This window comes from Vigna radiata, chromosome 3 (assembly GCF_000741045.1).
Source record: "Vigna radiata var. radiata cultivar VC1973A chromosome 3, Vradiata_ver6, whole genome shotgun sequence".
NCBI lineage: Eukaryota > Viridiplantae > Streptophyta > Magnoliopsida > Fabales > Fabaceae > Vigna > Vigna radiata.
This window is the reverse complement of record NC_028353.1, coordinates 11,504,906-11,531,438: the sequence shown is the minus strand read 5'-3', so window position 1 is coordinate 11,531,438 and position 26,533 is coordinate 11,504,906. Positions and strand designations below refer to the sequence as shown.

The following is a 26,533-nucleotide window of genomic DNA, read 5'->3' as shown; positions in this document are numbered from 1 at the left end:
TAATTAATAATATCATTAATGTTAATTAAATATTACAATTGATTGATGAAACAGTTCATACGAGAATTATTTTAAGAAGATTTATTTAATATTACTTATATTTAATAAATAAAGTAATTAATATAGGATAGAAATGATATTTATTTAAATATTGTTATTAATATATATTGATGCTATCATAAATGAATATATAAATAATTAATAAATAGTACATTTAAGACTTGGTTGTATTATAAATTTAACCCATCATGTTTATTAACTTTGTGCCTGATTTAGCTTTTGACTGCATTTCAATCATAATTTATTTAGATATTCCTTTCATCCAAAAACAAAATATCTGAAACCTTACTTAAGAAACATGACCAATTCAACTGAAACCGACATTATAATTTACTTATATATGTGTTTCTATAAATTCAAAAATAAATATAAATATAAATATGCTTATATATATACATATAGATAATGATATTTAGACAACATTTTTTTGACCACATTTGAACATTGATTACGTGTCAATCTGTGATTGGTCAAAAATTACTCCACATTAGTGTTTATGATTATTATTATTATTGATTGTGGAGTAATTTTTGACCAATCACATATTGACACCTAATCAATGTTCAAATGTTGTCAAAAAAATGTTGTCTAAATATCATTATTCTATACATATATAAATTAACCTTAACTTACCAAATTGATTTAATGAAATTAATAAGATTTACATTCCATCACTTTAATAATAAATATATTAATTTTAATGTTATAAAAATATTAATTTTCTTTTCTTTTTATGCAAAATTTTCCTGAAAACAAACTCTCACAAACCCTAAACTTCATACATCTATCTACCTTATAAAGGCTCATCTCTCTCAACATTCCCTCACACTTGATTTCATTTACATTCTAATGTCTCTTTGATTGTGAAGATCCATTTTCTTTTCTCCATAGCTTTTGCTTTCACTCCTAGAAAATACTCTCTTTCATTTTCATCTTTTACAAAAGCCCCCCATGAGCAAAATTGTTTGGATCTTTTAAATTGATCAAATTATTTCTTCCATTTTCTATTCTATAATGTTTAATTCTTTGGTTTAAACTTGTACAGTTTATGATTTCATTCAATTTTGCATATTCGTTCTAGAAAAGTTAAAATGAGACCCCTTTTTGGATCAAAGGAGATGGTATCATTTCAACCAAAATTGTTTAGATAAAACCATTTTTTTCTTCACTTGGTTTAGGATAGATCATTGTGAACTGTGTAAAAATGTGTTTCAAATCCATCCATAATTGAATCGAAGAAATTTCTTTTGTCACGGAAGTGATATTGTGTTGTGTAAAAATATTGTTGTTTTTTTCTAATTTTCTTTTCATTTTTTTAATTTTAATATATTTTATATACTTGACTTTCTAAAAATTTAGAAAATTTTTCACACCCTCAAATATTTTTTTTTTCAAAATCCGTCACTAGTTTGTGGTATGATATAATGTTTACAATCATACTATGAAATAGTTTCTTTCATAAAAAGTATCAAGATTTTTTTATGGTTTTAAATCTAATTGGTTGATTATGTAATTTTCTCTTTATTCAATATTTTTTTTCTTACAACCCAGATCCCTATTTTTTTTTTGTGTGTATCTCTAATTTTTTTATGATTTAATCATTAATTACAAATTCTAAAAATATGCATTCACTATCAATAGGTATAGATTTTAAATTTGTCCAAAATTTTTGGGTTTCATCTAGTGCACTAACACTTGGATGAATTTGATTTGATTAGGTATTTGACTGAGTTTTACAAGCAAGTGGAAATTTTAAATCTTATTTGACTTTTTCCAACTTTTGTTATCAGTTTCGATAATCCATAAATTAATTATTTCATTTTTTTTCATATGATTTTTAGCAGAAACTTAAGAGAAATATTAAAAGGAAGTAAGTGTCCATATAGAACACAATTTATTATTCCCTGATTTTGTTCATATTCATTATTTTCGAAACACATCCATGAAAGACACTTAACAATAAAGTTCAATTGAAAAGAAAGAAAAAAAAATGCTACCTACACTTTTTAATAGTGAAATTAACATGATAGTGATTTTACTTGTAATGCAATATTAAATATTTATATCTAAGTTCTCATATAATAGTGACATGAACTTTTCTAAATTCTAATATTAATATATTTCATTTGACGAAATTGTGAATCTTCAAACAAATTTTATAGATGTGATTTTGATTCTCCTAATGTTTTAACCCATATTATAGAACTAACTTCCTAGTTATATTTTTTTATTATAAAATAAGCAAGTGTACTCTAATATGTTTTAGTATGATCATAATTAAACAGGTTGAGATCTTGATGAGATTTGAAGAACATGCTTATTGTTCAAGAAGTTGCTGATCTAACTGAGAAGGTAAATATATTTTTTAAGTTGTTGGTAATTAATATATTTTTTATCCTTGTCTTTCAAAATTTTAAAAAATTTTAAAAGGGTTTGTCACTAAAGTATAAAATCAACAATATTTTGTATAAATAATTAATTTTATTACAATAATATAAAGGGGCTTGCATATTAATAAAGTTATAATTCTAGTGTCTTATTATTTTTCTTATATATAATTATTATTATTTTGGTAATGTATTTCAATTATGGGTTTTCATTACTTTTGTTCACATAACATGTAAATTAAGTTGTTTAATTGATCTTAAACATAATCAAAATTCCTTTAAGGAAGATAAAATATGATACTTAGGGCTTTCATATTTTTGGGACTAGTTGGATGTTCATAGCCATCTTTTTCTAAATAATATTATGAGATACAAGTGGCATATTTCCATGGTGTAGGAAAATCAATGGAGCAATCAAAGTTGAGATTTTCAAAACTATTGGTTCAAACATATTTTCCTCTAGCAAAATCATTCAAATTATATTAGGGCAAAATGAGATTAAGCATTGTTTGATTATAGAAAATGGGTTAAAACATTCAATATATTATATGACACAAAGGACTTTTGGAATGAAGAAAAGACATTTGCTTTTTAAGAGTTACTTAATATTTATGAAATTTTTTTACCATTTCCTACTTCTCAAACAACAACATTGATTAAGAAATCCAAAATTATTAGATTAGTTAATATAACTTGTTTTAAAAAAAAAATGTTTGAGAAGGATGGTATGGACCAAAAATTCATATAACTCCAAGAACTCTTAAATGAAGTGATGTCACTTTCTTTATTACATAAGACCTTCATATAATATAATGATATATGTTTTTTTTTTCATTTATCTAACCCAAACAATGCTCTATTTTGCTCCATTATAATTGGGAAAAATGCTTGAAAAGGATAAAGTAAAAAAAATAAAAAATCTTTTCTTTTAATGGCTCCCTTTCCTTATTACAATATCCCACAAATTCTTCATAATATTATAGTTTGTTCTTGAAAAAGCTTGGCTCTGAATATCCACCTGGTCCCATGAGTATAGTGGGTCATAAGTATCATATCTCTTTCCTAATATATATGGATTTTTGTTTAGTTTAATATCAAGATTATTAAACCAACTTAATTTACGAATATTTCCAACAAAAGAATGACTAAAATTAGTAATTGAAATACATTACCAAACTTTTTTATATGTAAGTGAAAAATGAAAAAAGTGAGACAATATTATTAACAAATCTATTAGAAAATGAGTTTAAACATAACTCAATCCCACAAAATCGGCTTATAAGGTGAAGTTTGCACCTCACTTATATATTATAATTTAGCCTTATCTCTAGTCGATGTGGGACTTCCAACACACCCCCTTCACGCCGAGATATAGACATCTTGTGCGTGATAGTAGAAATTAGGTGATCCAATAGCGGTCCGACAACAGGAGGAAACAGAAATACCAACTTAGAACTCGCTAAAATAGACTCTAAACCTGACTCTGATACCATGGTAAAAACCGGTTTTGTGAGATTGAGTTAAGCCTAAAAACTCACTTCTAACAAAATCTATAAGTATATATATACTCTTTTGTAGTAAAATTGGAACTACAAGTATAAAATTATTATTAGGTTTACAATACTGTGAACAATTACATCTTATGCCTCTTGTAGGATAATCATTTTCAAAATGGAAAATAATGATCTTGCAATTGAAGCTCTTTCGATAATAAGTCAATTCTCTATAACATTATAACGTGTTAAATCATTGAGCTATGTTACAAAACTATAAAGGCAACAAGGTATACTAAGAAAAAAGTTAAATTGTGTTTTCTAAATTCTTTTCACAAATATTTTAACAAGATGTGATGGAAGATAGACAAACCAAGTAACATATCTATATATTGTATATTTTTCTAGCATATATTATTTTTAGACAATGAAATTACAATTCTAAAATTGAAATGTATGATATATTGAAATTGTTTGCAATTGAATTCTCTTCATTTTCTAAATATTTTATTTGAATAGATTAGTTAAAATATAAAATATTTTAGTTTTGAATAAGTAATTGAATTTCTCCTTTCAGATTAACTTTTATTTTAAAATTATTCATTGTAAAATGTAACATTTTAAAACTAAACTTTACAAAAACATATTAATCAAATTTAAATATTTAAATAAATTTTTAATAATTTATTTTTTTCATATATATATATATATAAAGAAAATTTACCCTTTTAGTATTCACATTTTGTTTTTCAATTTTATCCATTAATAAAAAAATATTTTCTAAATTAATTTTTTTCATTTTAAATTTAATTATTTTTTTATTTTACCGTTATTATAAAATTTAACTACTTTTTAAACTGAAATAATTATTTATAATAAAGAATTATGTACGACGTAATCAAAAATATTTTTTATTGTAAAAATTATTTATGTTTATTTTTATAATTTTTTTGTTATTTATAGAAAAAATAACACACATGTGTAGCACATATTCAAATTTTATTATTTTAATTTTAAATTTATTAAATAAATAAATTATTCTTTTAAATTACATCGTACAAAACATACTATGAAACTATATCTTAATGATTAATTGTTGTTCTCTATAAGTGATTTGAAAGAATACATTATCTCAAATTTAAATCTATTAAATTTATTTAAATAAACAAGACAAGGAAAGAAAAAAAAATGTTGTATGAATAAAATAACTTATAATATTAAATATTTATCTCGTGTTATTATTAGCACCTCTAATTTTTTTGGTATGTTGGCTTAAGTAGAAAGTTGTATGAAATTTTCAAAACATCATTATAGAGTAGTTTTCATTTTGATGAAGCAACCCAACTCCTCAAACAACTATTCCTTATGCTAAATTCATCAAAAAAAATTATTAAATGATAAATTTTGTAATTTATATTTATTTCTCCTCAACTCTTTAAATTTTATGAAATAATAATATTATATATATAAATTTATGAAGAATCGTGCTTTTAATACATTTAATAATTATGCTATTTTCAATTAATACAATACTAAAAGATATTATCACACTTAATATAATCTGTATTTAATAAATAAAGTAATTATTATAGTATAAAAGTATTGTTTATTTATGTTATTAACACTGGAGTAAACAATTTTGAATATCCTGTTATTGAAGTTTCTTATTAGATTCAGTTAATTTAATTCATAAACGGTAAAATGAGTAATAGAATTTCTCTTTTCAGATTAAATTGTATTTTAAAATTATTCATTTTTAAAATGTAACATTTTAAACTAAACTTTACAGAAGAAATATTAATCAAATATAAATCTTTAAATAAATGTTTAATGATTTATTTATATTTATATATATATATATATATATATATATATATATATATAATATTATATACAAAGAAAATTTACCATTTTATATTCACATTTTTGTTTTTCAATTTTATCCATTAATAAAAAATTATGGAATGTTTTATCACATAAAATATAAATAATTTTCAGTAAAAATTTTAGTTCAAATTTGAAAGTACAACAGATTGTGAAGTATTATAACAAAATATAAATAATTTTTAGGAAAATTTTTAATTCAAATTTAAAATAAACAGGTCCACTCTTTTTTGTTTTTATTTTAACCGCCTTCTAGCTATACATCTTATAAGAATAGTTCTTTCTCAGGGAAATTTTAACTTGTCATTCATGTTAGAGTGCTTGCAATCTTTGAACATTTGAGATGCATTTAATATGATGATGTATGGTTTTTAAAATCTTCCTAATTACACTAAAGTTCATTTTCAATTTTAGTTTTAACTTATTGTCTCTTTCTAAGAATTCTTTCCACCCTTTTAAGAATGAAATTTACGAAAAGAAAGAAGAAACAAAAAATAATTTAAAAGAGAATAAATATAATGGGAGTAGTAAAATTTACTAGTGTTAAAAATAAGACGAAGAAATAAAAATATATTGAATAAATAGATAAAAAAAAAGACAATAAAATCAAAACGGATGAAAATGTTATAGTTGTTCTTAACAAATAAATTAAAAATTATAATAATAAAAATAAAAATGCAAATGGTATGCTACTCAGCAGTAACAGGATACTATTGAGCATCAGATTTGGAATTAGTTTCATGTTATTTCGTTAGGCGAGGGGTTAGTCTTACTGGACGAGAAAAATTTCAAGAGTTATAGTTATGTATAAGATATATGTAATAGTCTTATATACATATTCCTTTGGAATTATTTATTCTTTCAATTGTTTATGTGTGATGTCTCTTTTAGTAGTTGTATACTATTAAAATAAGATTTTACACAATATACTTTTATTGATTTGATTAAGTGTTATTAAACAACTAAGAATAAACATGATTTTTTTTTTTTGTAAGATGATGACTTTTAAAAAGATCATGAGAGATGTAAAATGTTTCATCTCATAAACAACATAACACTCAGTTTCTAAGGTAATATTGTATTTAACAAAAAAATTTATGAGTTTATTATGTGCTATATAGAATGTTCTTATCTTCGTGTTTACCAAGATCTCGCAAAACACATGTTAACATCAAGATCTTTTGAATGATACACTAAAGTTGTTTCATGTCAATACACATTTTGACATGCCTTTGTCAATTCGAAAAAGACTATCTATCTCATATAATCTTATGTTTGATTATAATTTGATTAAAAGTTCTCTAACCGAAGTCTGATAAGTCATGTTAGTTATCAATATGTTCCTTTAAAGAAGAGATAAATATTTTGTATTGTATGGAAAAAATTTAATGTATATCTAAATTCATGAATGAATAAATGAATACTTGAAAATGAATTTGAAGTGAAGTTCCTCAATGAACAAAAAGAAACATAGTTCCTCATTAATGAAAGAAAAGGGATTTTATGAACCAAGTGTTAGAAAAGATTTTTGGCATATTGTCTCTTAAGTAAAACTATTGTCTAATTATGCGTCATCATATGATACATTGCAAAATTTGCAAAATGTTTGAAAAAAAAATTTAAATCCCCATCCTTATGTTTTTGGCTTGTTTTCTCATAAACCTATTTTTAGCATACATGTGTAAAGTCCTTTGATTGTAAGTTATGTTGTTGTGTCAAAATCAACTTCAAAATACACAAGTCAACTCTACTAGCATTAAATGGTCTAACAATTTTAAAAGGAATCGTATTTTGTATTGTTTTGTGTCTTACTTAAAGATCTTATCTCTTTATATTTATCGAAGAACATATAATTGATTAAGTAGTCTTATAGATAATCTAGTGACTTAAGTTTTGAAAAATGATTTTTTGTCCTTAAGGACATGGTTAGTCTGTCAAAACTTAATATTATTTATTATGGTTAACATACTTGGGATAACTAGTTGTTATCAAATTAAGATATATTTTCCAGCTCTAACATGGTGACATTGAACAATATTCATGTTTCAATTATTACCTTTTAGTTGAACTTAGACTAACACAAAAAGGACCTTTACGTATGTTAATAAGCAATAAAAAATTAGACATAATATTATGTTAATATAAATCAACATAAAACTATTAAAATTTTATCTATTTTACTTTTATTTTCTATTTTTACTTTATACAAATTATGAACTAATCGTAGACAACATTTTTAGTTTTCAAACAAATTGATAGTTTATCAAAATTGTCATATGTTGAGCTAGGTCAATTCGAGTTTGTTTCGAGCTGACTCAACCTGAATGGTCCGACTAAGCCAGCTTGCAACGAGGATAGAGCTAAGTCAACCCAAGTTTTTATCAAACTCTATATATCCATCTTGATCTTTGATTAATTTACATAAGCTTGTCTATATATATGGCTTTAAGGGTTATTTTGACCTTGTGAGTTTTTTTCTTATGTAGGTCGTTTTATATGTGGACTTTGTGGTCCTGTGGGCTTTTTTGTTTAGACCATGTGAGCCAAGACCAAGCCATGTAGGTTTGGCCAAATTAATACGTCTGGATATGATTCTTTAACTTCTTAATCTCACCAACCATCAGTAATGATTTTTTATATATTTTTTTAACATTCTTGCTAGAGCTGTCAAAATGGGTAACCCGGCTCGACCCGGCCAGGCCCACCACGAGTTGGTCACTTAATGAATCAACCCAACCCAGCTCATTTATTAGCGAGTCAGAAAAATCTAAACCCGGCTCGACCCACCATGGGTTGACTCACTAGCCCATTTAATTACAATTTAAAAAAAAAACGATTACAAACTTTCTATATTCAAATTTAAACAAATTTCACTCCTAAAAAATGATGTTAAACTGAAGACAATTCAAAATAATAATAAAAAGTACAATATAATTCAAATGTCATCCAAAAACAAACACAAAAAACATACAAATAAGTTTCTTATATGTCATAAGTTTCATAAATAAAATAATAAATTAAAAAAATAAAATTAGGTAGGTGGGTTGGTGGGCCAACGGCCCACCACGGGTTCAACCCACATGAGCCGGGTTTAAATGAGCCGGGTTGAAATTTGACCCGCAAAAAAAAATTCAATTTTTTCAAACCCAACCCAGCCTGAACCCGTGGTGGGCCGGGTTGGCTTGCGGGTTGTGACCCATTTTGGCGACTCTAATTCTTGCAAAACTAAGTATAAAATTGAAACACTTTTCAAACAATATTAAAAAAAAAAACTTTAGGAACAAAATTTATCTCCATTTTTATGTTTTCTTGGTTTTTATAATAAGTAATTAAATAAATATTAAAATACTGAGTTAATTAGTAATTTGATTCTTATATTCAAGTCTTTGATTTATTTCGGTCTCTACATTTGTCTTTTACTCAATTGAATCTCAATATTTGTTAAATAAAGTTAATATGGTCCTTTTCATTAAGTTGACTCTAACATTGTTTGGAAGGTGGCCACTATCAATAATAAAATATTTAATTAGTAATTTAGTCTTTATATTTTTCTTCCGACCTTATATTTTTTATATGTTGACAATGTTGCCAATTTTTTTGTTAGTGTTGTCTTCCATAGATCCTAGGAATGAACGTAAAAATCACAATTGGGTTTCATGTGTTAATCTTTGATAATGAAGTAGAAATAAATAAAGATCTTGTATTTGTAATCTTGAACCTAAAAGAGTCAATCTTCATAAAATTATGTTGTCAAAGAAGATGGAGTTGTTGAGGTTGAGAGAGAAGAGGATTTGGACTCACATGTAGTCACCTCCTCACGATGTTAATATTGATTTCATTAAAAAGATCACATTATCTTTATATAAATAATATAGGGACTCAATTAAATAAAAAAAATATAAAAACAAAAATAAATGATAGACTTAAATACATGAATAAAATTACTAATTATACATTTTAGGTTTAAATCCATTTTTGGTCTCTAAGTTAAATTTTGATGTTTATTTTAATCTCCGCTTTTAAAAATGTCAACCTTTAGTCCCTATGATATAAAAAATGTATCAAATCAGTCCTCATGACAACAACACTTAATGAACAATAAATCACAAGTTTTCATACCTAGGTATCTAATATTTTATGATTTGTGTTAGGGAAGGTGTTATGAACAACAAATCACTTAATGAAAAACTTGTGATTTGTTAACGAATAGGGCTGGTTTGATACATTTTTCATATCATAGGGACTAAAGGTTGACATTTTTAAAAGCTGAGACTAAATTGAACATCAGAACTTAACTTAGGGACCAAAAAAGATTTAAACCTACATTTTATTATACTAAAATGATATCACCTTTGAAATTGAGTTAAAGTCAATTTAACATAAAAGATAAAATTGATAGTTTTTAAAAATATTAAAACTTAATTACAAATATAAAAATCAAAACAAATCACGTATCGAAATATAAAAATTAAATTACTGAGCCTAGATATTTGTTTAAATCAAATTTTTCATTATTTTCTAAACATAAACATGGAAAGAGTCTATATTAAAGTGTTTTCCAACAACAATAATAATTCTTACATAACTAACAACTCATATTTGATCTCACACTTAATCAATTTGAAAATCCATACGTTTTAAAAATTCGTAAATTTATATAATTTTTCTTTTATACAAATCAATTTTTTTTAATCATAACTAATAGTAAAGTAGTACATATTTACATTCATTTAATACATATTACAATAATAAAATAATTATAAGAGTAAAATTTTGTATTTTTTTTTAAATATAAAATAAAAAATAATAATATCAAATAAATATAAAAAATTGTGTCAAAATATAATTTATGATAATCATATTCATATTTAATAACACTAACTACGTCTATATTAAATGAAATTACAGACATATATGTTGCAAAAGAAAAGTGTGCACTTAATAAAAATTAAAACACGCTTAAAATAAAAATTATGATAAGAAATATTTATTATTATAATAAATATAAACATATGCATTAATTATTTTGTAAAATACAATCCCTTCATTTTCGAAAAGGAAAGTTGAAATATAAAAAAGATAAAAGCTTCTATTTGGACAATAAAATATAAATATATAATAAAAAAAATTAAACTGTATTGATTGGGAAAAAATAATTTCAAAATATAAACACGTGACATTAATTATAGACAATTTTATTATAAGCAAAAATAAGGAAATGATCTACGACATTTAGTCTAAGATGGCATCCACCCACTTACCTCTTACAAGGTCCATGGTAGATTAATTCAAAAGGAAAAAAATTGACTAAAAACATGTTAAAGAAAATATTTCAACAATTGTAAATTAATATAATTGTAAATTATTGATATTTAATAAACTACAAAACATTTCAGTTATATATAAACTAACTCAAAAACTTCACCATATACTTATATATATATATATATATATATATATATATATATATATATTTTTATTTATTTATTTACAAACTAACTGAAGTTTCATATTTTATCCTTTTTTATAACATTATGGAATTATGAACTTGTTTCTTTTAATAAAGTAGTAAATAAATAAATTAGAAATGAATAATATTACTTTTCCAATATTATTATCATTACTTTAGTTTTAAATGAAAATGAATATACTTGAATGTTTTTTTCTCTAATAAATAAAAGAACTAATAGAAAAAAAAATTATGACCTTCGTTCAATGGATTCAAATACGTTTTTTGCCTTTCTTTTTTATATCAAACTTAATTTTACTTCCTATACTTTAAAATTAGATTAATTAAATCTAGAACATTAAAAGTATGTATACTTAATCCTTCTATGGTAAGAAAAAAAATCATTACTATATATTAAATTCAAGTATAATAAAGAACACATATCATTTATATAAATTTAATTCTTTTATGAACTTTGTGATGATTAAAATTTGTCAGTAAATATTAAATTCAATTATAAAATATTTAAAATCACTTTTTTAAAACTTGAAATATTTAATTTACCAATTTGAAAGTATAAGGATGAATAGAAAAGAGCATGGTGTAAGAAAATTGACAAGTATTTGTTGATAAGATTAATGTAATGCAATAATAATATAATATTAATTCAAACAAGCGCATTTATCAGGAGAGCAACAGTGAATTTTCAACGCGATTTTGCAGAGCTTCCGCGTTGAAACCATCCAACGCTTTTAACCTTAAATTCGTTGTCTTCACTTCCTTCCTTCTTTCGTCTGATTACATTTTCTTCTGCAGGTACCAAAGTCTCTTCCTTTCTCCTTCTACCTTCTGTTTTAGCCATTCTTTCTATCTTTTTTTAATTTATTTCCACTTTCAATTTTTTGACTCTCCTTCGGTTTTGTCTGCAATTTTGATTATTTCAGCATAAATTCTATGAATTTGGATTCATCGTAATTTCAAAATTCAATTTTGAGTAGAGGGTTCTTGCTATAGAACTTGATTTTGATCTTTGGATTTTTCCTTGTTTGTCTTCCCGGGGTGAAATTGATACACAAGATCATTGAGAGAGAGAGAGAGGATGTTTGGTTCAAAGAAAACTCCGTTGAGAGAGGCTAAACCTAGCTCTGTTGGTCCTGTTCATAGCCCCTTTGATTCTGATAAAGAATCAAAAGATAAAAAGTATAATTCCTCTAAGAAGACTTTAACCAACACCAACCCCTTTGATGATGATGTTGAAGTCAGTGGCCACTCTTCATCATCTTCCTATGGCCTTTCTTCTGCACATAGAAATAGGTATAAGAACGATTTCCGCGACTCTGGGGGGTTGGAGAGTCAATCTGTCCAGGAATTGGAGGACTATGCCGTTTACAAGGCTGAAGAGACCACAAAATCAGTGAACAGTTGTTTGAAGATCGCTGAGGAAATGAGAGAGGATGCTACAAAGACTCTGGTGATGCTGCACCAACAGGGGGAGCAGATTACAAGGAGCCACCATGTTGCCGCTGATATTGATCATGATCTGAGTCGGGTATTGATCTTGTTATTTTCTCAGTCACAGCTTCTTCATCTTCTGAAAGAAATTTTTGCTGCTTCAATTGGTATTCTGCACTACTCTTTTGACTGTTTCGTTGATGTATTTCCAGGGAGAAAAACTTTTGGGAAGTCTTGGTGGCATGTTTTCCAAAACATGGAAACCCAAAAAGACGGGTGCGATAACTGGCCCAGTTGTTTTTGGAGGTTAGTATTTTCTCTCCTTTCATCTTTTTAATATCAACTGATTTTGGTTGTGATAATTGTATTTGTTATGTGCTTCACGATATAGATGATCCTGTGAGAAGAAAGGGCAATCACTTGGAGCAAAGAGAGAAATTAGGATTGACTTCTGCCACTAAAGGCCAATCGAAGTCACGGGCAACACCTTCTGAGCCAACAAATGCGCTTGAAAAAGTTGAGGTTCGTATTGATTTATTGAAGATTTAACGGTTCATGTTGAAGTCATTTGAAGTGCTGAGCATGACAAAGCTTCAGTTTCTTAGTGCTGTGAAATGTGATTAATATCTGAATATGTGTTCTTGTAGTATTGTTCTGCTTCTGCTTGTCCTTAATATTTGAAGCCAACCATTTATTTAAAAACACTGACAGTTTTGCAACTATTTCAGCACATAAACCATCTTATTCTATAGTCAATATTAGTACACTCTGGATACTAATTTTTGCTGTGACTTTCTGCTCTACCTTGTATAATATTGTAAAAAAAATTCTCAACATCGAATTCAGCTAATGACTAGAATGTCCTGAACAGGTTGAAAAGAGAAAGCAAGACGATGCACTGTCAGATATAAGTGACCTCTTGGGAGAACTGAAAGACATGGCCATTGACATGGGATCTGAACTTGAGAAGTAAGTTTATTCGTTTCTATGATCGATCTCTCTAATTTTACCAAACATAAATTCTTTGACACTGGCAACAATGTTTGCTAAGGAAGTACTCCTAGTTAATGATTATTCAGAACCGTTTCACTTATTTCAAGATGTCATAATTTATACTGGTTTTGGTAATGTTGCAGGCATAAGGATGCCTTGGGTGGTTTTGAAAATGATATGGATAAGTTGGTCGTCCGTGTGAATGGTGCTAATCAACGTGGCCGTCGTTTGCTTGGAAAATAGGGTGTATGCCATGAGACTGATACTGATTTTTACTTTGCATTTTTCAATTAAAGGAGCTTCCATGTTCCAGGATACTGGTTTCAAATATAGTAATGTACAATCCGCTTTTGAAATATATATATAGTATTGATTGATTTGTGAGATTATTTATGATTCCAATATTACCTTTTCCGGGCATGATTCATTCTATATAACTCGTATATTTATACCAAGAAGTTCGTATTTCCGTCACAAAAAGTAATACTTTGTGTTGAAGAGTTTTTCTTAACTATCAAGAGTTCTTGGTTTCTTGGTTCTATTTCTCCTTTTGTTTTGGCATAACAGTGCTTTGGTTTGTTTAGAAATTCGAATCAATTCTCTTATTGGTATTCCATCTGAATGATGGATTATATTTGTTAACTTGTTGCGATAAATTTCCGAATTTCAAATTTAAACCATACTAATGCTGATCTAACATCTTAACATAGAAAATTTAACATCATACCTTCTTGGTTTATACTGAGCTCGGTATTTCATGAGCCCATATATAGGGCAACTAATTTTTGTACTTCCATAATTTCAACCTGCATCTTGATAAACTTAAACATTTCAAATTTATTTAGGATTTTTAATTTCGTATTATGTAATACACAGACTTTCTAGAATGAATAATTTAGAATACAAATTTGTATTTTAAATTCTACGTTCCAAAATACAAATTTGTATTATAAATTATAATGAGATATATAATTCAAAATATAACATAAAAAAAGCATTTGTATTACAATTTACAATATAAAATTTATTAATGCTGTCAAAATGGGTTGTAAATTGTGCACCAATCCGGCTCATCACGGATTCGAGCTGGGTTGAGTTTATAAAAAATGTAATTTTTTTTGTGCTTGTTTTTGGATTATGTTTGGATTGTGTGATTTTTTTTTAATTGTATTTGGAGTTTAACGTCAATTTAGGATGAAATTTATTTAGATTTGAATTACAAAAAGTTAAAAAGTTTTTATTTTAAAAAAAAATATAATTAAGTAAACTAGTGAGCCAACTCGTTTAACTCACCAATCTGTGATTCAAATTTTTTTAACTTGCTAATAAGTAAACCCAGTTGGGTTGACTTACTAAGTGACTAACCCATGATGAGCTAGATTGAATCAAGCCGGATTAGATGATTCTAAATTTATATATTAAAACATATAATTGGAATACAAAATAAAATTTGTAGAATCTAAAATTTATATAACATAATTTACATTCCAAATATATAAATTTTGTATTCAGTTTTCAAAATAGAAAATAAAAAATATAGATATAAAGGTGATATAACATACAGTTTGTTACGTCATAATTAATCTTATTTTTAAATTACACATTTCAAAATATAAAATAAAAAATATATTCTTGTACAGTCCAAAATATATTTTTTAACTTAATAGCACTTTTAGTCCTATATTTCTAGTAATATTTTAATATTTTTTCTCTATTTAATTTTACTCAATGTAATTTTTATTTTTTTTTAAAATCACTCAATTTCTCTTCCGTTAAATAGTATTAACGTCGTTTAGAAGATGATGAATTCACATCTCTTACTATAATCACACTCTTTTTAAGTGTTTATTGTCCAATCCGAGAAACAAAATGGAAAAACTGACACTAATAATAATCTAACAAAAAATATCATATTAAATCATTTGAAAAAAAATAAAATAACCATATTAAGTTAAAACTAATATTATAGAAAATAAAATATTAGACCATTATTATAAATATAAAAATCATAAATACTATTAACCAAAAATTTATTCATTTTCAAACTCCGAAAGTGAGTTATTATAGAAATATACTGACTTTTAGTTCCCCGAAAGAGCTAATATGCGAATTAATGAACAAATCTTTCAAAAGAACACATAATCACATAACATTTTTAAGGACCAATAGTACATTTAGCTCAATCTCCATTCATTATGTCCGTAATAGATTATTTTTTTAATCTAAGAGAATCCACACAAGAGAGTAAAAAATCAATCTAATTTTTTTATAGTTAAACTTGAATACAAACTCTTAACCACACTAAAAAGACAATTATTTGTCAACCATGTTGATGTCCTCCAATGAACTTAAATAGGATTTCCTAACTAAGAGTGAAACAAAATCACTTCTTTATCATTGGATTTCAAACTAAATTTTATCAAACAGTTTACTTACAACTAAATGATACAACTTGCATGTGCCTTCAAATCTAAATTATTGCAAGGTTGTAGCTTTCATGTGAAGCCAATAATAGCTCAGTACATACAATTACCATGAGCTTGAAATTGCATTAGTCCCAGTGCCAAGTTATTTGCTATAGAAACCTTCAACTAATGTTTTCTCTGTGTAGCACATGCTGGAGCATCAAAGTTGGGGTATACAATAAATGCAATGGACAATGGAGTAATGTATATTGGAGACCTCACATTACTACTCACTGGATCCAATTTTGGAAGATCTCCCTGGTCTGTTAACTCCAGTGGAATACCATTAAGAACCATGGTTTGGCTTTTCAGATAACCATCTTTTGGAGTTAAGTGGTACTCTTCCCTAAATGTGACCTCTGACCCTTTTGTTCCTACCCAAGAAAATGTCTTCTTCAGTTTATCAAAGAATGAGTTTTCCTTATGAATGTTTGTGGCCACTTCATTTTCAATACTTGCACTCACAGGGTTTCTAATAGTGAGAGTAAATCGTGTCTCATTACTTAAGTTGATTAGAAGTAATGTCACACCAACCTGTAGAATGAAATTGATAAGAACTAGAAATTTGCTAAAAAAATACTGAATCAAAATATATACTTCTAATGCCTCATAGAATGTTAACTCAGAATATAAAGCTCAGGTCTTAGCAAATTTCAGTTAAAAAGAATTTCTAGTATATAAGAGTGACAGAGTCACACCTCTACACAAATTTTCCCACATTCATTACAATTTTGTATATAACTACTAGAGTTGTATTTAGTTGGTCTCTTTTTCTGTTATGTAATGTACAGACTATAGTTAGTTTATTTTCTGTTTTTAGGCAGTTGCTATGGTGTTTTGTAAGTTATGGCAGTTCCTTTGTTTTGGTAACTCTCCATAACTGCTGTCTCTTCTTTTTCTGGTTCACAGACTATTTTATATAGACTTAAGTGTTTCTGTTTTAGTTGAATTAATTGTACTCAGAACTTATCAGAAATACAGATTCATATTTTACTAAACCGTTCTTTTATTTATCATTTCCTCAACTTCTCCAATTCTAATAATAAAAAACCATCAAAACAAGGAATCAAAGATTTTATTGTGTGGATGGGTTAAAATTCAATTTGTTAAAAACTTTTGAGCCTATAACTTCATGTGACATATTCTTGACTCTAACGGTTAAATTTAAATATCAGGTGTAAGTGTGCTAAGCTTGATATGATATTATATCATGTTTGATTTTATGGTAGTTGGAATGCTATTAAAAATATCATATATAGAATAGCAATCCAGATAGTAATGAATTCAATAGCTATCCAAGTTGAAATAAATTAGGGAACTTACTCTGTCTTTTGAACAATGGGCATAAGCACGTAAAAAGGGAGAAGAAACATCACTTGAAACTGCAAGAACCTTCTTTCCCATTAATCGATGCCACAAAAGTGCACTGTTTAGGAACAAAACCAGAAAACAGGTTTAGATATGCTCAAACTTGATAGCATAAAACTTCAAGTGACCTTCAAGAAAAAAAAAAGGTATTCCTATTTTCTTTTTTGCAATTTTCTATATGTACTTGCCTGTAGTAATCAGGATTGGGAGTGAGGGTGGTGGTATTGAGAAGTCCATAGTTCCCTCCAATTAGGGTCTGCCTACAATAGACTTTAGTGTTGTAGCTGGATGCTATTCCAAGTTGATCTAAGTACCTAAGTCATTTCAATTTCAAAACTTACAAAGAATCACATCACTAGTAATTGTTTTTGCTAAATATAACATCATAATCTGTGCTTCAGTTATGAAGAAGAGGAAAAGAAAATGATGGAAGGAATTGACAACCATATCACCTACCAAAAGGTGTTAAGAAAAGTATTAGATACATGATTGCCACCACTGTTGTATGCCCCACCAGCTTCTCCTACCCATGCAGAAGCCCAAGGACCATATGTTTGAATGGTTTCAGAAAGGTTGCCAAAAATTGATTTCACCCTGCTTAAGCGTTCAGGATCTAGAATCTTCCTTTCAAGATGCTCGTCACTACCTGAAAGAGAAATCAACTCAGAAATTGATCATCAATGACAAACAACAGTATTTTTCCAACATGTAAACAAAGTGTATCATCTTTTGCACCACAAGCTGATAAGGTTAAGCCTTGAAATAAATATATCAAGTGCCAGGGCATGTCTCTAGCATTTATGAGAAAAATAAATTAGAAATACTGAGTGTATTGAAGTATATGAGCAGGTAGTTCTACATACGAAAATTCAATGTTACCCTTCATTATTAGCATAACAATTTTTGGGTGGCTGTGAAGATATTCAAGCAGATGGGGGGCAGCTAAGACGTGTCTCTACGTTAATTAGCAAATCCAACCTTCACATATTAGCTATCTTGATAATGAGTTTTGTCAAAAGAGGTCGATCATACTCTGTTTTAGCAAACTATTGCAATTATTTGGTTTTTCAAAAGTGCAGCATTTTCCTTTTAAATAATGCAATATATATAATAAACAATATGATAAAAGACGTTAAGCTTGCCTGAAAAAGTTTCTCCATAAGCACTTCAAGGAGAGAAAAATAGAACAAATGTAATAAGGTTCTCCAGAAGCTAAAATGAGTTTATGTATTATAATTAAAAGTGTTTATGGAAAAGTTTGTCTAAGCATATCCATCATCAATGTTGTCATGAAAGAGAAGCAATAAACATGACTTGTTGCCTCTACTGATAGTAACTCAAGCCAGTGTTTTTGTTAGATATTAACATTATTTTCAAAGAAAATGAAAAGAAAAACTTCTTTATTTCACCAAACATACATAAAAATGTTAGCATGAAGCACTGTCCTTTCCACTAGATCATTTCAATTACAAGTCTCTCAAATCTCAAAAAACTCCTCTTTTCCCTCTAAGATTCCTATTAAAGGATTCCTTTATGCTAACTAACTCTTAGCCTCAAACTACCTCACAATTGTATTTTTAGTTTTTCTTTTAAACCTCCCATGATAAACCTACAATCCTCTCTAGTTATCAACTTGCTGTGCTTGCTCTTGCCAAACAATACCACCCTCGGAAAAAAAAAATTCTCAAGGTTAAAATCAGGAAATTTATTTGGTACAGTATTCCTATGTGGATTCCTCAGATGTTTCCCCTTCCATTGCACTAACACTTGTCCTAGTTCATCATTTTGACTGATCGTTCGATGCCTTAAATGTAAGCCAGAATTAAAACTTATGTCCATGCAATTCTAATGGTAGTGCAGCTTTCACTGAATGATCCCCTATTTCCTTTTTGAGCTGATATACATGGAACATAAGATGCATTTGAGCTTGAGTTGGAATTTGTAATTTAAAAGACTGATTGCTTAAGAACTAAATATGATCCATAGTAACATGTTGACAGCTTGGGATGAAGCTTGTTAGACACAACTCTGTCTATGTGGCCAAATTTCTAGATGCACCAAATCACCTAGTTTGATCTAGGAAGGTTTGTGATGAACTTTAGTATGAATTGTCGTTTGAGCTTGTTCTCTTTGAAAATGAAACTTCAGTCGTCTCAAAGTCTCATCTTTTGTTTTAAGGTTCTGCTGTTTGTAAGGTTCTGCGCACAGGTTCCACCATCGTTTCTCCAAGTATAAACCTAGCTTTGAAGGGGGACAATGGCCATAACACCTCAAATGGAGTACAGTTAGTGACACTATGAAAATTAGTATTGTACCAGTATTCTTTTCAAGGGATAAATTCTCAAACTTTTGGCTGCTCACAACAAAAAGCAGCATATATAGGTTTCTGAGATCCTATTCTATACACCTCGGTGTGTCCATCCGATTGTGGATGATAGTGCTTAAACATCCTCAGTTTCGTTCCCTGTAACGTGAATAACTCCTGTTAAAAAGAAACTCATAAAAGTTGGTCACGATCACTTCCAATAGAACTCTGCACTCTGTGAAATCAAATTATTTCTAAACAAATATTACAGCAATAGATTGACCTAATTATGGGTGTTTAACTAAAATAAAATGGTCATACTTTCTAGGCCTATCTACCACCACCAAAACAGTATCAAAACCTTTAGATTTACCAATGAAAATTGTTAGATCAAAGTTCAACAGACCCTTCTTTATTTGGTTTCGATTTCTGTGCTTAAACAATAAAGTATAAGGTCTCATCAAATGCAAGTGCTATTTGCTTCGTTTGACAAATAAAAGCACATTGCTTAGTACTCTTCATCTGGTAAGCTTTTACATGGAAAGATGATATATATACCTTGTCTAATAGATGATAAGCCTTAAGCATTTCATAGTAGATATAAAAGATTTATAAATGCTTATACTTTGTGTGTAGGGAATGCTTGTCTCTTCATTTCTTTCAAGAGAATCTTGCTTTGAAGTGTCAACATCAAGATCTCTTGAAGAGAGTGCTTAAAGCCGAAAACAACTTTTCTAAAAAGGTGGACAGTTAGTGCCGCAGAGTCAACCATCTATGTCAGGTCCCATGCATTTTGCTAAAGTCAAAAGAAGCTATCTGACTAGAATTGATAAGTCGTGCATAAAAGAGGCTACATGTATTTAATGCTGCATGAAAAGCATTTAATGTGTCTAAGTGCTTGAACGTGGTTAGACAATAGCCAAAGAAGATGAAAGGCTTGTAAACCTTACCACAACTCCAAAAAGGATTTGTGATGGCTTTTTTATTTTTAGCTATATTTAAAGATGTATGTGAAGAAGGTTGATAACAACAATGACACAACGCTTACAATACTTGTTCTCAATGCTTTCAAGCAATCCTAAGTCTTCTATGTATGAGAAAGAACAAGGTCGATGTTCATAGCTAACTAAAAGAGTGTTCTCAAACTTGTATCCATCTTAGGATGTTTGATAATGTTAATTCTTACTATTGTCTGAGCTTCATTTTAGTGACAAAATCAGCTCTCCTTTAGCCTGTTACTTGCTTAAATCCTCACTTTTATCTTCCTTTTGTATATATTTATATTTTGGGCTACACTATGTAAATAATACTCTAATCTCCTCTTTTTGATGCCAATTTTGTGTTAGGAAGAACCTCTATCAAACCGGAGAGCCTGGCAACCCAGAGAAGCAAGAAGAAACATCAAAAAGGGGAGTTCTTCAAGTCCAGGGCGTTGGGTGCCACCTCTTTGTCGCTAGGCGAGCCACCGTTAAGTGCCCACATCTTATCACTTCAAAGAGCAACTTTGGTGTTTTTGAAGACCTTCACTGGGCGACAGGCACTGTGAGCTGGACAACGAGATGCTCACATGGCAAGTTTTGCCCTGTTTCTTCTGGTTTCGTGAGGGAAGAAAGGTCTTTGGTGGCTTGGAAGCGCAACATTGTTGGGAGTTCATGGAGGTTGCTTGGGGCTTATGTCTCAACAAGTAAAGATGACAATGCTGAATTACGAAGACCAGACCTAAATGTTCTTGTCCGTATATAGACAAGTGAGAGATGTATCCACCAATGTTTTTCTAAGAAAAAATTTGGGTCTTTTATCTTGGAATAATACAACCCCTAATCCTTTCCTTGAAGCGTTGCATTCTATGCAAAAAGGCTTGCAGTGAGTCATAACCCCGACTGAGCAAGTTGATAATTCTAGCCACAAAAAATTTAACTTTGGTGTCCATCCTCCTTTCTTTCAACAAAATCCTCTTTTCTGATACTAATTGCTCTATCTTCCATGCATCATTAATATGATCTTCAGCAAAACAACAATCCTCAATCTTTTCTGGACATTTATGATTTGGACCAAAGGCTCTAGCAACAAAGGTTTGCATCCCTTCTCTTACCAAATTCAAGATATAAAAGATTCATGGTTTCTCTAATCCTTGACCCCGTCTGACCCAAATGAGGCTTGGCACATTAACAACACAGAGAACGATTTCCTAACCCCATGCCACGTTCATCCAAACTCATTGGATGAGTGTGCACTAAGCATGCTTCCTTCAGTGTCCATTTGAGACAATTCATCTTCCACCTTTAATAAAGAATACTTGAATTAGGTTCCTGATACGAAGGTCACCTGATGTATTGCACAATTTCATGCAGTTTTCATGGCTTCATAGCCTTCTTCAGATCTCGTGCAATTTTTGTGGCTGGAATCACATCTTATGGGTCATGCAAATGACTCTAGTATATATTCTGATGCAATCCTGCAAAGAAATATCCCATCAATTGATCTTTCCTAATATCTGTTTTGCTTGAGACATCAAAATTTCAAATTCTTAGATGAAATCTTCAACACTTGTTGACTGTCTTATCGGAGCAAATCTCTCAAAAATTGTGTTTTGTCCACTGCCTCCAAATCTCCTTGACAGAGTTGATGCAACATCCTCCTAAGAAGGGTTCCTCAATTTTTGTCACCAATACTTGAACCAATGATCAGTGTTTTCTTCCATGCTAAGGAGGCCTAGGCACAATTTTTTCGACCTTTTAACGTTTTGTACTTCAAAGAATTGTTTTGCCATTTGCTATCCATCCTTGTGGATCATTCCCTTCAAAAAGTAAAGCCTTTATTTCTCTCATGTTCAGTAGGCTTTCTTTCACTAGAGTCATGTTTCTTCTCAGGTCTTCAATCCCCTTCCTCTGTTCACCAACTCATCTCTCCAAAGCACTCACTACTTTTTTCCCTTATGCCACTCATAGATTGAGGAGGTTGGACCAAAAAAGTTAAGAATCAGCACTATTTTAAAGAATAACAATGAAAAGAAAATGAAAACGTCTTTATTTCACAAACGTACAAACTACAAAGGAGCACTCTCCTTTCCACTGGATTGTTCCAATTACAAGTCTCTCAAATCTCACAACCCCCTCCCCTTTTTCCTCTAAGCTTCCTATTAAAGGGCTCCTTTTATCTAACTAACTCATAGCTACAAAATCTACCTTACGACTGTATTATTAGTTTTTCTTTTTAAACCTCCTATAATAAAGATGCAATGCTGTCTTATTATCAACTTGTTGTGGGTGCTCCTGGATAACAATAGTATTAACCACAAGAACTGAGAAACAGAAGCAAAGGAAGGATTGTCCAGAGATTTCAGATTATTAATCATTTGGCAAGAATGCCTACAGTAGAAAGAATTAAGTGACAGTCAAACCTGGGCCCAGATTGTATAAATGATGAGTCAGAACATTGATTATGCCTGAACCAGAGACCTGAAGAAGCCTATCATACCACTGTCTTTCATAAAATCCTCCAGGTGCCACAAGTGAAGGCTTGAAGTTGGAGTTCTCGTACAATGTTCCTAGAATTTGCTTAAGCTTTATCAAATCTTTCCCATACTGTGCAACCCCAACACTTGCACCAATGCCCTTACCACTCAACTCATTTCCTACAGCAGCAGATTCAAGAACAAGGTTAAATCAAACAAAATTAAACGTAACAAATAACCCTTCCATTTTTTATACGTAGTCCTACCAAGTTCCCATGAATCAATCTTGTATCCTTTTGAAACAGTGTATTTTATAAAATCATAAGCATTTGTGGGGTCCCAGGCTCCTTCCCAAACATTATGACTAATCTGGTGCTTCCCATGGAGTGCATTCAAGCCAAATGTCACAATGGCCCTGCAAGTACCAAACTCCAGTTAAATTACATCACAGCTAAACAATTCATCTCTCATCCCTTTCTTCTTTCCCTCTACCATTATATAATGCATATAAAGACGTAGTATACTAATCATGCATGTACTGACATTTGTATTCCATTTCTTAATTTATTTAGACAAAGTCACGTAACAGGAATGGAATCAAGCCTACAGACCATAGACTAGTATGTCAGATATTCGCCAAAACAAAAATCTACACCAATAATTGCACAAATGGAATATAGAAGCTTCAATAATTAAAATAAAGCATCTAGAGAGTGTGGTAACCGAGTTATTACAATATGCTTTGATTTGCATGGTTTTGTGTCAATAGTGGTAAAACAACTTAGCGATGCAATTATAGAGACTGTTATACCAGCAATGACTGCATATAAACTGCATGTACTTGGAATAAGAAACTAAGTCAGTAGTGTCGTATAAGCTTTTATTTGCATGGTTTTGTGATCTATAGTGGTAAAATAACTTAGAGACGCAATTGTAGAGCCTATTACAAGCAATGACTGGATATAAACTGCATGATACTGGAATAAACAACTAAGTCAATAGAGTCATTCCAAACAAAGTTTATGGAAATAACTAAGAATGCCAGTAGTGAGTCTCAATTACCAATGAAGGAAAGTCCACTAGCATATGTTTTTGTGATAAAACATTTAAACAGAAGCAGACACTCCCTTCAGCAGCTATTATGTTAAAATTATGACCCAAGAAAATTAAGGTCATTACTTTGTTAAAGTACCAAATTAAATAGCTCATCTTATTTTTCATACTTTTGCTTTTAATTGAAGGAAGAGAGGACAATGGAAGAGGTGGAGATAGTTAAGTTTCAATGTTAAAATTCTCACCCTGTCTCATTGAAAAACTGATTCAGCTCATCCCATCTTTTCATGTGTAAACATCCCTTTGAAAATCCAAACAATCCACCTTCAATCTTTTGCAAGGGATGACAGGGAGACTTCAAACTTCCTACATCATATATAACCTGGTCTTGCAAAGAGCCTCCAAGTCGTATCCTCAATGGCTTGAGTTCTATCATGCAACCATTACAAAAAGAATCACATCATGCTTAACATAATTACTCCAAGATTAAAGATATTCATTAAGACTTTATAGATCATACAGAAGTAATGCAAATATATACACACCTTGGATGGCCTTGGCAAGGAATGGACGAGACAAGTCCTGAAAAATCAATCCAGATTGAAGTGAATAATGCATACAGCACCTTAATTGGTTTCCACGGTTCTAAATAGGAGAGGTGGGAATGGATGGAAGGGGATGATAAATGGAAGAGACTGTTTCATTTCATTTTCTATACAAATGAATTTTAAAATACTCACCAAATTCACAACAGATGAATATCCCCAGGGGCAATGGTTGTAGTCACACTTGTCATGAGGCCACCAATCAATGGTGGCACAAATAAAGTTTTCACCTGTTTCAGCCTTTGTTTGAGCTCCGTCTACTAGAAGTGAACCATGTTCAATATCTTGACTTAAATTGGCTTGAACAGAAGCCAACAAAAGAAACAATGCAAGGTGGAATCTCATTAGTTGATCCACTGTATAAGCTGCAGCATCCAAGTTCAACACAGCTAATCCAAATCAACTGCAGCAGAGGATATGAAGAAAATTTATACACAGATCTTCTTATGCTACATAATTGGAAAGCATTTAAATGAACACTACCTAATGAGTGCTCAATGTTAAATTGTTGAGTGGAAACCAGAAGATTCCAAGGGGAATATATATCATGATTCATTGTCTAATTTTCTGAAATGAAAAGTAATAGTGTTCATAATTATTTTCAAAAAAATAAAAATAAAAATAAAATGAAGTGAATATTATGATACCCCAAATTGATAGTTTCAAAACATAAGTTAGAACTACTTAGTTGACGTTAACAGTGAAGAGTAACACTGGTGTCCTATCATGCTGTGTCCCAATCATGATTAACAGTGTCCTAAACAACTTTATTACAGCGAAAGGCAACTAAAAAATTGGGAACCGCTTCTCAAAATTTTGGAGCACCACAGAAATAATTTCGAAGTCAGAATTCTTACTTAGATAAAAATCACACGTTAATTAAATAAAATAAATTCATTAACAAGGTCAACAAGAGACAGAGAGACCAGAAGCGTAACAACAACAACAGATATATTTTATAAATATATATATAGAGATTGAGATCCGAATGAAACATCAAAGAATTGTGAGATCTTGGTATTAAATACGAAGGTTCAAAGTCTTAAAAATTATCAGTGACAGCGATTTCAGCCACGGTATCAAGATTTTACAAAATTATTAGTGACTGCATCTATCACATTAGTCTGTCGCGGTATTGAAGATGACGACAAAACTGCCACAGTAATTGAAAATCTTTGAAAATGTGGAGTGAAATGAAGTGGGTTTGACCTTCCTTGACTGGTTGATGAAAAATGTGGAGCTATGAAGTAAACAGAGATGAGAAGAAGAAGAGGAACCCAGAAGAGAAAAATGAAAAAGAAGAAGAGGGGGTAGAGAAAGGAGCAAACTTTGGAAATGGTGGGTGTCAACTGGAAGCTTCTTTCGCCATTGATGAGTCCCAACTGTGAGGATCAATAATGGCAGAAAAAGGTGCTTTCTTTTCTTTGGTTTTCAGTGTCGGTAGGCTGAAGTTGATGTCTGATGCTCAGAGCACCCATCATATGAATAAAAAATTAAAATTCAATAGAAAACATTGGTCCTTGAAAGGATAATAATTTCCTTATTTAGGTTCCTTTCTTCCTCTG

The 26,533-nt window shown here is 29.5% G+C and overlaps 2 protein-coding genes across 6 annotated transcripts; one reads left to right on the top strand and one right to left on the bottom strand.

The window, feature by feature from the left end:
- Positions 1 to 11,954: 11,954 nt before the first annotated feature.
- Positions 11,955 to 14,107, top strand: LOC106757062 (SNAP25 homologous protein SNAP33). 2 transcript variants are annotated; one of them, XM_014639645.2, is made up of 6 exons: positions 11,955 to 12,089; positions 12,218 to 12,822; positions 12,938 to 13,031; positions 13,117 to 13,247; positions 13,597 to 13,694; positions 13,862 to 14,107. In XM_014639645.2, exons 2-6 carry the CDS (start codon positions 12,373 to 12,375, stop codon positions 13,959 to 13,961), a joined length of 873 nt encoding a protein of 290 aa, XP_014495131.1. In that variant the 5' UTR covers positions 11,955 to 12,089; positions 12,218 to 12,372; the 3' UTR covers positions 13,962 to 14,107. The 2 variants fall into 2 exon arrangements, with proteins under 2 accessions (XP_014495131.1, XP_014495132.1); XM_014639646.2 differs by having other exon boundaries at positions 11,957 to 12,089; positions 12,351 to 12,822.
- Positions 14,108 to 15,963: 1,856 nt separating this feature from the next.
- Positions 15,964 to 26,533, bottom strand: LOC106757654 (heparanase-like protein 1). Of its 4 annotated transcripts, none has more exons than XM_014640379.2 (11): positions 26,178 to 26,533; positions 25,452 to 25,535; positions 25,104 to 25,371; positions 24,909 to 24,945; positions 24,609 to 24,792; positions 23,577 to 23,725; positions 23,257 to 23,490; positions 18,008 to 18,197; positions 17,740 to 17,865; positions 17,507 to 17,609; positions 15,964 to 16,717 (listed from the first exon to the last, which is right to left on the bottom strand). In XM_014640379.2, exons 3-11 carry the CDS (start codon positions 25,311 to 25,313, stop codon positions 16,310 to 16,312), a joined length of 1,641 nt encoding a protein of 546 aa, XP_014495865.1. In that variant the 5' UTR covers positions 25,314 to 25,371; positions 25,452 to 25,535; positions 26,178 to 26,533; the 3' UTR covers positions 15,964 to 16,309. The 4 variants fall into 4 exon arrangements, with proteins under 4 accessions (XP_014495865.1, XP_014495866.1, XP_014495867.1 ...); XM_014640380.2 differs by having other exon boundaries at positions 26,297 to 26,533; XM_014640381.2 differs by lacking the exon at positions 25,452 to 25,535.

What these genes read in the sequence shown, in the direction of transcription:
- LOC106757062 (XM_014639645.2), top strand. Translation starts at nt 12,373, where the DNA reads ATGTTTGGTTCAAAGAAAACTCCGTTGAGAGAGGCTAAACCTAGCTCT. An exon ending in TGGCCCAGTTGTTTTTGGAG is followed by an intron (nt 13,032 to 13,116) that starts GTTAGTATTTTC and finishes TTCACGATATAG; the next exon opens with ATGATCCTGTGAGAAGAAAG. An exon ending in ATGGGATCTGAACTTGAGAA is followed by an intron (nt 13,695 to 13,861) that starts GTAAGTTTATTC and finishes GTAATGTTGCAG; the next exon opens with GCATAAGGATGCCTTGGGTG.
- LOC106757654 (XM_014640379.2), bottom strand. Translation starts at nt 25,313, where the DNA reads ATGAGATTCCACCTTGCATTGTTTCTTTTGTTGGCTTCTGTTCAAGCC. An exon ending in ATTCATCTGTTGTGAATTTG is followed by an intron (nt 24,946 to 25,103) that starts GTGAGTATTTTA and finishes TTGATTTTTCAG; the next exon opens with GACTTGTCTCGTCCATTCCT. An exon ending in CCCAATCCTGATTACTACAG is followed by an intron (nt 17,610 to 17,739) that starts GCAAGTACATAT and finishes GTTCCTAAACAG; the next exon opens with TGCACTTTTGTGGCATCGAT.